This window comes from Acomys russatus, chromosome 7 (genome assembly GCF_903995435.1).
Source record: "Acomys russatus chromosome 7, mAcoRus1.1, whole genome shotgun sequence".
NCBI lineage: Eukaryota > Metazoa > Chordata > Mammalia > Rodentia > Muridae > Acomys > Acomys russatus.
In genome coordinates this window covers 9,815,481-9,828,381 of record NC_067143.1, presented here as the reverse complement: position 1 = coordinate 9,828,381, position 12,901 = coordinate 9,815,481, and the positions used below count along the sequence as shown (strand labels likewise).

At 41.7% G+C, this 12,901-nt stretch overlaps 1 protein-coding gene across 2 annotated transcripts in view; it reads right to left on the bottom strand.

Annotated features, from left to right (window-relative positions):
* Nell1 (neural EGFL like 1) overlaps positions 1–12,901 on the bottom strand; it is an 884,393-nt gene that overhangs the window by 187,284 nt on the left and 684,208 nt on the right. For both annotated transcript variants that reach the window (XM_051148614.1, XM_051148615.1), the window contains exon 15: positions 10,980–11,075. In XM_051148614.1, the coding sequence (XP_051004571.1) occupies positions 10,980–11,075 (96 nt within the window). The remainder of the gene's footprint in view (positions 1–10,979; positions 11,076–12,901) is intronic.

The window sequence follows — 12,901 nt, the reverse complement described above, 5'->3', positions numbered from 1 at the left end:
GATAAGAGAAGTGGTTACAGCAGAAGAACATTTAGGAAGTGACAGTCAAACAGAAAATATACCTTAGTACTTCAATAAATAGAGAAGAGAGAGGAAAATTCCAACCATACCCAAAAAATAATACAATACTAAATAAGATGGATGAAAACATGAGTCATACAGAAGGAATAGAACAAGGAGAAAAGCGACCTAGCAGGCGTGGTACAGACCCGGAGATCTAGTCACTGTCCCCTCCAATGGGAAAAGTCACCCAGCACCCTCCTCCCCCACCTCTATAGTGCCTCTTCTCCTCAAAGCAAGAAAGGGAAAATCTGGGTACTATGGTAGAACATAAGAAAGTATCGAGAGGAGTTTGGAGCAAGAGAAAAGGAGAAATAATTTCACAAATCCATAGATTGACTGGATAGCTGGAGTTTGAAAGGGAAAAAAAAAAAAAAAAAAAAAGACAAATGACATGAAGCCCTGTGGCTGCCTCGAGGGCAGAAGTCAAAGCCTCATCCCAGAGCAGGCTGGACACCCGAGTTCTTGAAAGGAGATTGTTGAACAAGATGATTCCCACATAAAACTGGAAGAGATAATCAAAATGCCAATGCCCAAATCACAACACTGGAACCCAAGAGACATTTAAAAAATAGACATGGCTCCTCCAAAGATAGTCAGTGACCCCCAAGACAGATGTGATAAAGCAGATGAATTTACACTAGGACTTAGAAAGGAAAGCTAGCGCCACTAAGAATAAAGTCTATAAAACGAGTAAGGAAACCGGCAAGATAGGAGAAAAGTCCAATGGATGGAAAAATAAACAAGAAAACTGAGGTTTTTGAAAACATATAAAGGGGAAAAACCCTCAACGAGTCAAGGAAAATACAAAGAAAGCAATGGCCACTGATCTGCTGCACCAGGGAGAACGAAGAAGGTCACAGACGGAGGATAGGGAAGAAAACACACACGTCCAATCATCAGCAAAAAGAAACGCTAGTACATTTAAACAATGGAATACTATTCAGCTATCAAAATCTAGGAAATTTAAAAATTCTCAGGCAAATGGATGGAGCTAGAAATGATCATCCTCAGTGAGGTAACCCAGACCCAGAAAGACACACATGTTATATATTCATAAGTGGACATTAGACCAACATGGATATCGTCTGAGAGACTCCACCCGACAGGGAATAGGGTCAGATACTGGGACTTGCTGCTGGACTCTGGAGGAAGAGCTGTGAATTGTATGAAAGAGATGGTGGAGGAAAGAAAGGGGCAGGGGGTGAGAATGGTCAGGAGCTCCACAAGGTAACTGTCAAGGCTGACAGAGCTGGACCAACGGGGGCCTGCACACGCTGATACACCAACCAAGGACAGTGCAAACAGAGAACGTAAACGCCCTCTCCAGCTGAAGCCAATGGACAGCTCATTCTCCACATGGGGAAGGGGTGCAGGGGACTGCCTCTGACAAGATCTCTGGGCCCCAGGATTTGATCACTCCCCCCTTGGAGGAGAGGCCCTGTGGGAACACAGAGGAGGTGGATGCACACTATCCATATGAGACCAAATGGGGTGTGGTCAGACGGTGGGGGAGGAGGACCCCACCTGTCCTAGGTATAGGGAAGGGGAATAGATTGGAGGGGTGGGGAGGGTAGGAACAGGAAGATAAGAGCAAGTGGATTACAATCTGGGTGTAATGTGAATAAATTATAATAATAAAAAATTTAAAAATCAAGTATAGAAAAACAAAACAAAAACCAAATAGACATGATCACAGAATAACCTACTCATGCCATGTTATAGTCAAGATGTCAAAACAAGAATATAAAGCAAACACATCAGAATAGTAACTGATCTCTCAAAGCAATTCAAAAAGCCAAGAAAACATGGGCTGTGGTCCTTTAGGCAGAATGTTTGGAGAAGACCAAAGAGGGGCCTTTGGGGAATGAGATAATGTCCTACTTTTAGTTTAAAAAAAACTTATTGAGTTGTAACTTTCCAACTAAAAATAATCTTATTATTCAAAGGACCGTAAAAGGAGATCTGGTATGGTTATTAATAATTACTTGCACTAAACATCATCTACATGGAGAATAGTGCCACTAATTTAAAAGAGGAACGGGAGTTGGGCACGCAGCTCAGGTGGCAAAGGGATTGCCTGAACTGCCTGAAGCCCCAGGTTCAGTCCCAGGACAGCACAAACTGGGAACTCATGTCTGTCTTTCCAGATCACTGGAAGTAGAAGCAGCAGGACCAGAAATTCAAAGTCATCCTCAGTGGTGCTGAGTGTTCGAGGGCGGCCTGAAGCACATGAGCTGCTGGCTCAAAATAAATAAATCCACTGAGCTATATAGTTAGGGTTTGTGTGACTCCTACATGCTTTGTATATTTCATTAAAATTTTCTAATATTTTATAAAAATTTCCTATCTGCCTTTTTTGCCTCTTTCTGCAACCAGTGTTATTGTAAAATTTGAGAATAAGCATGACAGTTATCAAATCTTTGCTAGATTAAAGCTCTGCTAATTGTTGTAAAAACTGATAAGACAGAAATGATAGTGATTTAAACAAAAGAAAAATAGATTATTTTCAAGAATACTTTTAATAATGCAAATAAGTCAAACTAAAAGCAACAGAAACTGCATATTGTGCTGCAGATAAACACCCCAATTCCATTTGTGTGATTTCCAACATGTCAGTCCCTTCAAACCTCAGTTCCCTCACCTAACAGACAAGAGTGATGATGGTAACACTCTTCTCAGCCATTTTAGTACTTAAGCAACTCTGGCACACAGCCACCTCGGGAACATCAGCCATTGGTGGGTCTTAGAATAGGAACTAGAGAAATGGCCGCATAAGCAGCCAGCACATGTGTGCCTGCTAACCACTGCTGAATGCATGTGACATGGATGTCATGAGATGATCCCTACTTGGTATAAAAGAAGCCTACTGACCCACAAGCTCCTTCGCTCAGTAAATATGCCTTGAGTGTGAACCAGGCTACAGGGACTGTTTCTGAGAGCTGAACTGCAGACATTGACACTGGTTCACCTCACTAGGAGGAAAGAGATAACGGCAAGACAGCGAAGCGATACACTCCACTGAGTCAGAAAATGATTAAACCAAAGGATGCAGGTGTTAGAGTCTAGGGCTAAATCCAGCACAAGGCTTTTAGGAAAGCGGTGGCAAAGCTCTCCGAAGGCCTGGTCTTTGAGTAAGAGACTGTTGTCTGTAGGCCGGCCACTGCAACAAGCTTGGCTTTTTCTACATGAGAGCAGGCGTCGGAGAACTTGGGGCAGAGAATGAAATCAGAGTTATCTTTTAACAATGGCACAATATGCCTCCTGCTAAATAGTCTATAAGTGTATTTAACAGTGGAAGGGAAGGGGTTAGTAATTCTCCATCAGTACCTATATGAGAAATAATGATAACATTGTTCCCAAAGGATTTAGGAGAAAGCATCACATGAAGTTTGGATGCTATCTTAATTAGGGTTTCTATGGGATGCTATCTTAATTAGGATTTCTATTGCTGTGATGAAACACCACGACCAACAGCAACTTGGGGAGGAAATGGTTTGTTTTGCTTATACCTCCATATCACAGCTCATCACCAGAGGAAGTTAGCGCAGTATCTCAGGCGAGGCAAAATCTGGAGCAGAAGCTCGCTTACTGGCTTGTCTCCATGGCTTCCTCAACCTGCTTTCTTATAGCTACCAGGACCGCCCACCCACAATGAGCTGCATTCTCTCCCTTCCCCCCTCATCAATAGCTAATTTTAAAAATGCCCTACAGGCCTGCTTGAACCTACCCCCATCTTATGGAGGAATTTTCTCAATTGAGGGTCCTTCCTCCAGCGCAAGGGGGCTAGAGAGATGGCTCAGCAGTTAAAGGCACTGACTCCTCTTCCAGAGGTCCTGAGTTCAATTCCCAGCAACCACATGGTGACTCACAACCATCTATATTGAGATTTGGTACCATCTTCTGGTGTGCAGATATACATGTAGGCAGAACACTGTATATGAAATAAATAAATAAATAAATAAACCTATCTTTAAGGAAAAAAAAAAGTATCCAGCACAGATTCTATGTGAATTTTAAAGGATCAGTTAAATGGTTTGGGTGGGCAATAAAAAAGATATAGGTGGACTTAGTCCCTAATCACAAAGAATATGAAAATACTGGAAAGGATGTAAGCACATGAGTTGGTTTTGAATTGTCAGGGACTTTCAATAGCCAGACATTCCTCTTATTGGACATTACACACATTCATTATAAATATTTAAGCCTGTGTGTGGTATAGGCAAAGAGAACAATTACATGAAGAAGAAGGAGGAGGAGGAGGAGAAGCTCGGCGATATGAAAACATACAGAGCTCTTCAGTGATCGGGAGTAGTTTAAAATGGTCTAAACTTTGAGACTTGAGAAGAGGTGGGGATAAAGCAAGAGACAGAGAGGCAAAGGTTTAATCACACAGGTCCTTATATATCAAGCTATAGAACTTGACGCTTATCTTTTAAGGACTAGGGAGGTCAGGAAAGATTCTCTGAGCAAGGCATCCTTTAATACAATAATCTTCCAGGATCGCTCCTCGTGGACTCCGTCTACTTGGTTAAAACGGCACTCATCCACAGATAATTTTGAGGTCTCTGTTAAACCAGAGGCTGTGATAAAACCGCATTACCTCTTGGCATCAGAAACTGCTTATCGTTTAAGCCAGCACCAGGAGAAATGCATAGATCTTGCTCTTTGATCCATCCTATTTTGAGCCAAACTGAACACTTTCATCAGATCGCTGCCTTTTCTAACCATTAAACTTGACTAGCACAGAGTGAAGCAAGTCCTGAGTTGTATTTCTTCTGGGTCTAGCTTGGGGCTGTAGTTAGCCTTTCCCTACCCCTACGTGATCTAGAGTGTGGTACATATTCTCAGACACAAAGGCTTACAAAATGTGCTAAGGTAAGTTAGTAACTCTGGGTTCTGGATGGTCATGGGGTCACAGAAAACCGCCCTCCTTTCTGTTTAGCTGGTACCCTTCACATTACAGCAATGTGCATGTTTTCCAGAACACAGGATTAAAAATGAGACTCTGAATCAAACTCTTGACTTTCACAGTTCAGTGGTGCAGGCTTGCCTGGTGGGAGGCAAGAGCTGCCTGCCACCTTAAATAGCTATTATTTTCTGCAATGCAGCCTAGACAAGGTAATTCCTAATAGCCTTCATTTATTTTATGGTGAATATCAATCTGTTAAAGTGATTGGCTCCTTTCTGTATAGCGGAGGTGCTAACAGCTTTACAGAAATGACTGCTGACACTGCTACCAGATACAGCCCCAAATTTTCAAATTCTTCTTCCAAGTCTCCTGACGGCATTCTCCATCCTCATCCTCCCTGTGGTAACCCTGTCTAAGGCAGCCTTTATATACAGTTAATGTTGGAGTTATAACTTAGCATCTATGAAATATAATGACTAGATAGATCTTGTGACACTTAGAGTCCTCATCTACACAGTCATTTATTTATCAAACTTTATTGAGTTACATTGTAATAGCATGATAAATTTGGATTCCCCCCATGTTAAGGTTCTGGAAGATGATAATGTAATAGTTTTAAGAACTTTCAGATCCCAGTGTTGAGTCCCAAACCACATTTACAACACAGGTAAAGAACTGGACTTATATCAAGCAGCCCTTGCCTTTCAGCTAGCTGAACACAAGCCTGGAAATCCGGGGCGGTGGGGGGGGGGGGCATGCTTCCTTGGAGGAAGGCTAGTTGCCAAGATCTCACTGTCAAGAAAAGAAGGACTTCACTTCTGAACTCACCTGGCATGAGGTGTGGGGTAGGAGACTTCAAGAACACCTAGAAGCACTCACTCTCCAGAGGAGTGGGAACATAGCAGCTGGTGTCTGGTGCAGCTCTGGGAGTCTCAGCGCCTGTTTCTGAGCCTCCCCCCAACACATGCCAGGGCAAAGGTGAAGTTAAATCTTGGCAGAGGGTTCCCAGAACTGGGGATAAGATTGGGATGAGGGTCCTAATCACTTGGCAGTGTGGCCAGGCCACCAAGCCACTAAGGGGCAGGGAATTAGAACTTCCATAGATAAAGCCTGTACTTTTGCCTTCCAACTTCATGTACATATATAAACCGAGTCACTTAGTGTTGCCTCTGTGATCATGTATTCCCCCATGGGGAGGTTTTTCACACATGGCATCTCCAAAGAAAACTGACTCTTTGTTCCCCAGCAGCCATCAATTCCTAATAGTCCCTCAACTAGGGCGTGAAACTCTGTAAGCCCTACCCCCATGCAAGCTGGGTCCTGTACAAGTCTCCTGCATATTGCTGCTGTGAATCCACGTGTAATTGTGCTGCGATATCTGAAAAATGCTTTTCTGCTACCAACATCTATTCCCTGTGGCATCTTCCAAGGGAATCCCATAGTTTTGTTAGGAAAGAGTAATATAAAAGCCCCATTTAAAGCTGATCTTCCTCAGTCTCTTATTCTCTGCATGTTGCCTAGCTCGGACTCTCTGTATTAATAACCAACTACTATAAAACAAACTTCTCTGATGAGGGCTAAGAGATGCATTAATCTGTGGGGATAGATAAGAAGTACAATAGCCAAATATGGGGCACCAGAGTTTGTGTGAAAGTCAGACCCCACTCTCCACTCAACTGTGAAGGATTTCCTGTCCATTGGGTAGGGGTTCGAGGTTTACTGCATGTATTGTCCTTGGCTGGTGCCATAGTTTGAGCAGGACCCCTGGGCCATCATAATATTCTTCTTGTAGGTTTCTAGGACCCTCTGGATCCTTCTATTTCCCCATTCTCCCATGCTTCTCTCACCTAGAGTCCCAATAGGATGTCCTCCCCTCTGTCCCACTTTCTGGTAAGGAAGGATAGCAGGCTACCAAGAAGAGACTTGATATCCTATGAGCACATACAAGGGGAGGAGGTCCCCCTCAATCACAGTCCTAGGAGAGGGGAGTAAGGGAAAAATAGGAGGGAGGGAGGAATAGGAAGATACAAATGATGGGATAACAATTGAGATGTAATATGAATAAATTAATAAAATATATTTTTAAAAAAAGAAGTACGGTAGCACTATAATCCTCTTACTCTATATGAATCTCCAAGTTGATGAACCTGAATCATGCCAAGTGCACAAAGAGAAAAAACCAAAGGGTAAATTTAAAGCTAATGTGACATGTCCGGGAAACAGCAGGGACAAAATGTTTGTCTATCTTGAATGGGGTTAGGAAGACATGAAGTCAAACAAGCTCACATCAACGAATGGATTCCGTCATTTCATTCCATTATAGTCCATTACAGCCAACGTTTTATTTAAAAGAACAACGTCAGCAAACGAAACAAGTGCACTTGAATTTTGAAAGGCTATATACCATAAACATTGGAGGGAAACGCCAGTAACCAGAGGAGCCAGATACACACGTGTAATTGTAAGTGGCTCAAATAAGACCATTTGGTCCTGCAGTAACACAGAGGGTTGAGTGTAATGGAGCCCCAGGCTCAGACAGTGCACCTACATGTTGCCATCGTCTCTCTGATTCTCATGAACAGCAGGACTTTGCAGCAGCCAATAGACTTGATGCTCACAGCTAACGAACAATACTACAAAATGACTCAGCCCAGACAGGACCCAGATTGCAGTGATCACCAAACCATTCACCCAGATCCTTTGCGCACAACTAATTGGAAAAACACACATTTGATCCTGTCTATGAAGAATCACATAGAACCCTGGCCGGTATTAAATGCATGCATGTGCTCAGGGAACCATCACGCACAGAAGCTTTTTACATTAACGAATCTTTTCGATGTGAGAAGTAGGGAGAACTCAAGCTTGGGGAATTGCTGCTTACAACTTTAATATTTATCTAAAGAGCACTTCCTTCCTGCCTCTGCTGTGGATGTCCTTCTCTCTATACCCCCACTTTGTTGTGCTGCACATTAGGGGCCAAAGTGTAAGGGTTGTTTCAAACATTAAATTACTGAGTGGAAAAGAGAACAAAGGGAAGGAAAAAAAATCCACAGGACCTTCCATGGGCTGCTACTGACGGACCATGGCCCTTCTGTGTAGTGATGTCCCCTCCATGATTTGTAATCTTAAAGTATGCAGTAGAGCCTATGTTTTATTCTGAAGTACCCAGAGCTACTCAGTGCACAGAGCTACTCAGTAATGCACATTTTTTGAACCATTCCTTATGTTCTAATTCCCCTAGTCTAAGGAAATCAGTGCAGTACAGATATAGATAGACAGATAGATAGATAGATAGATACATAGATAGATAAAATTTTTCTTTCTGACAGATTCTTATATGTACACAGTGTATGTGTGGTCTCATTCGCTCCCCTTTGCCTTTTCTTATTCCCTCTCTCACCATTAGCCACAGCTTCCTCTTCCCAACTATTCCCATCCCACATTCATGTCTTTGGTTCTATGTGTTCAGCATTGGTGCAGATAACCACAGAGTCACTGTGCTCGTGACTTCTACAGCCTGCTGCATCTGGAAGGCAGTGTTTCTCCCTCCTCCCCGTCACATGGCTCAAGCCCGATTTGGCTCCTTCATCCTCAATGCTCTCTCATCCTTGGAGGGAATAGATCTATCTATTTTTGTTTTGTTTTAGGCAAAATGTATTTCTCATATTGTACCCCCTCATTTTTACTTTACACCACTAACTGCATTTAAATATTAGAATGTATTATTTTATTGCATTAAAAACACACTCCAAAACCTCTCGCTCCTTATCAATATTTCCCATTCAGACAGTTTGCTGGAAGTGTTAGTTGAACTTTTGAATTTAGGCATTGTATTCTTTACACAGTTAAACATTTGACATTGAATATTATTTATAATATAATTGACCATTGTAACTTATATTAGGACTTTCCTGTTTTGTTTCCACATCCTCTTAATGCTATACTCCAAATGAAGTATCTATATTTTAACAAGAATACCATTCACTGTCCCTGAGAAGCAAAGGCTACGGGGTGTTAACTTGAATAATCCTCCCAGTTTGGGCTATTTGCAAAAGTTATTGAACCCAGATCAGCTTTATATTTTCATCTGAATAAATGAGTGTAAAAATATACACCTTATGCTGACTATGGTAGTGGTCAACTTTAATACAAGCAATCAGGAGGCAGATGCAGGTGGATCGCTCTGAGTTCAAGCTCAGGAGTTCCAAGCCAGCTAAGCCTTTTAAGCAAGACTTTGTCAAAAAAAAAAACATATATTTCTCTTTGGTTTTTTTCTAATATTAAGATACCCATTGAAAAAGGTTAACATCATTAGTGTATAGGGACAGCACTCCATTGACAGTGGTGTTTGCATCTTTACGGTGATCGTCAGCATTCTATGCCTTGTGAGCTCTTATAGATTCAGTTTCAAGGATACAAAGCAGTTCTAGATAAAGCATAAGAATCCTTTCTCTTTTTCCTTAAAAAAAATCTAATTAAAATTAAATGTATTTTCAGGATCTGTTATCCAAAAGTCTACTAGCATTGAGAAAGAATTCTTTAAGATCCACAGGGCAAGCTTGTCATGATTCTCAGACAATCTGGCACTTAAAAATAAAATGAGCCAATTATTTATTATTATTTAATAAATATTATATGGCTTGGTGATGAGATCGCAAAATGTAGAAGCAATGGTGCAGTCATTCATAAATTTCCTTACTGAATAATTAATATTGCTAAATTTGAACATATTTTCAAAAGGCTAGTATAAAACTGTACAGAATAGAAAGTTAAATGGAACACGTTGGCCAGAATGAAGAAAAGTAAATTCTTTGTGTTTTGTGGTTTTGAGACAGAGTTTCATTGTATAGTCCTGAATGGCTGGAAATTCTCTATGTAGACCAGGTTGGCTGCCAACTCAGACATCTCTCTGCCTCTGCATCCCCACCCCATGCTGAGAATAAAGGTGTGTGCTACTATGCCCAGTAAATGACCTGGTTTTGAAAATCCATGGTGTAAATTCAGAAGCTTTTAAGCACAAATTAAAGAAAACAGTATCATTTCTTACCTAAAGCATCCAATAAGTATAACCTCCTTACACACACACACACACACACACACACACAGCTTCATGCCCATTTTCCTACGCTATATTTTGCAACATGTCAGGTGTGATAGCCAGACTCAGGAAAGCACAGCGCAATGAGTACATCTCAGACAAAAGTGTGGCAAAGTAAACTTAGATGTTTACTTGTGCGTGCTCCGACACCCTTGCTAACAGGCTCGCGTACACTAGTACAAAGGACTACAAATTTCTCCCGTGCACAGATAGGGCATTGGCAATCTTGAGGTAGACGTCTAAATGCCACATTTAGCGTGAACAGAAAGGTGTATATAGAGGAAATATATTGATATTAACTGTCTTATATTATTGGGTTCGTGGATGATAATGTTCCCAATAAACCAATGTTGGAAATAAAATCCCAAGCACACTAATAATCCTGCTGCCAGAACTATTTAATATAGTTTTATGCAAAGGACACATGCAGCACATTCAGGTTCCATCGACACAGCAGAGTGTTACAACTCCACTTGTTTAATGACCTGTTACTAGATTGATGATAAGTATGCCAGGTCAGTCCACCAGGCTTTATCTGTAATTAGCACTGAATAAACACACACACACACACACACACAAAAAAAAAAAAAAAAAAAAAAAAAACACAGAGCAAACTATAGCAGAGAAAAGACTTGGCCTTGCTAAGCTAGATACATTGCGAGGGGGGCAGGATGGGGCATGGTAGATGAGATTCCATAGTCATAAAGAAGAAGCCTGTCACACAATCCAGTCATCAAAAGGGGACCAGGGGACCAGCTTTGGAAAGTCTGCCATCAAAACACACTGTGTGGAGTCAGCTTACAGAGATCTCTGCCAGGGGAAACAGTTTCCATTCATTCGCTTTGAGTCGCTTCCCCCACCTGTTCACACACCTGAAAAAAAAAAAACAGGTCCGATTCATCTTACCTTTCTCGCAGTGGCTTCCGGTGAACCCAGAAGGACAGACACATGTGTTAGGAGCCACACAGGTACCTCCATATCTGCACCCTTCTTCACAGAACGCTGTTGCAGAAACAAAGACATTGCTTAGGTAACATAAGCTGGAGCTCCCAAATAGTCCCTTACATCTATTGCCCAGGGAATACATCTCTGCATTGCATTGGCATATCCAAATGTTTCTATACACAAGAAAAATAAATGTAACAATGCTTTTACACTACTTTGTATGCAGTCAATCGAAGTAATTGATTTAAGGTGTTGCACTTGGCCCTGACATGTGCTAAATGATAGCTGGTATCAGTAGAGGTTTCTGCTGCCATCATTATTGATTGATTTGAAATTATCTGAGATGAATAGCCTAAAAGAGAAAGGTGAGGTTGGGAGCAAAGACTTTTTCAATGCTCATTGCCTTAGAACCTATTTTCTCCAATAATTATCATTTATGTTGTCCATGATGACAAAATATTTTTTTTAAGTTTTAAAAAATAGTTTGGTGCTTGATAAATTATTCTTAAAACAATAAATGTAATGAATTGCTTTCTCTTGTATATTTAAGCCAGCTCCGGTACTTTGGCTGCATAAATAACCCATTGTCCTCATAGCCAAGAAGTTCAGATCATCTCGAATTACTGCTTTAGGAAAAGTATCTGAATGGGAAATGCACCTTGGCAGGGTGAGGACTTAATGTCCACATTTTAGTAATCCTTACAAAGCTATCTACACCCACAGGCGCTCCTTGAGATTAACTGTAAATGTGATGGGTGCAACATTGAATAACTTATGCAGCCTATGAAGAACTTTCTAGGTCAGGTTGCCCTCTGGGCTTGTCTTTAAGGTATTATATTAATTGTTAATTGATATAAGTGGATACAGTCCAGTGTGGGTGGCACCATCCTCCAGGCAGGGGATCCTGAAGAACACAACAGAAGAGCAAGCTAGCCTAGTGTAAGCAAGGGTCCTTGGATTTAATCTCTCTCTGCTTTTAACAATTTTTATTTACTTTTATTCACTCTACATCCTGATTATAGCCACCCCCCTCCCGCCCCCACCCTCCCTCCCTCTTCCTCCTATTCCCTCTGCCATACTCCTCAGAGAAGGGAGCCCTGCTCCTACCAACACACCTCAGCATATCAAGTCACCATGACTGAGCACATCCTCCCCTCTGCCCCCACCCTCCTCCTCCATGGCTTGGTGAGGCAGCCCTGCCAAGGAGAAGCAATCAAATAGCAAGCAACAGAGTCCATATGAGAGACAGTCCCTGCTCCCCTTACCAGGGGACCCACATGGCTGTAGGTGATACTAGCTATTTTCAGCTCACTCCTTCCCTGACTTCCAACAGTAACAAACTCTGACATTCCTTTTTGTCAGGGTATTTTATCACAGAAACAGAAATGAAACCCAGATTCCACCGCCAAATGCGTCTCAGCTGGGAGGAGTTCTCGGTTATACAACCACAGCAAAGTAGCATCCACAACTGTTCCTTCACACACAGTCACCACCCCAAGCCCACCCACTCCACCATCAGACCCTGGAGGACAAGTAGCTATGCTGTTTTTGCTCATCACAGTGCCCTAATCTCAGCAGGTGCCTCACATTACATGATGAAGATCCTTGCTAGATGGCTTATTCTCTGTTACGCAGGCTGATCTGATAGAAAGATTTGTATTCCTGTAATTCTTCATCACTTCCACCCAGAATAAGCCACTGATGAGTGTTGCCATATAATCAATCATGCAATTTGTTGGCTAATAAAATCATTGAAATTTGCTGTTAATGAAGCTGACTGAAACGGTTAAGGCTGAGCTCCTAGCAGTCACATGAGAGCTGCATGCGCAACAGTTTGAAAATTTAATTGTACTAAGAAAATGTCACCCTGGAAAAATGTCCTG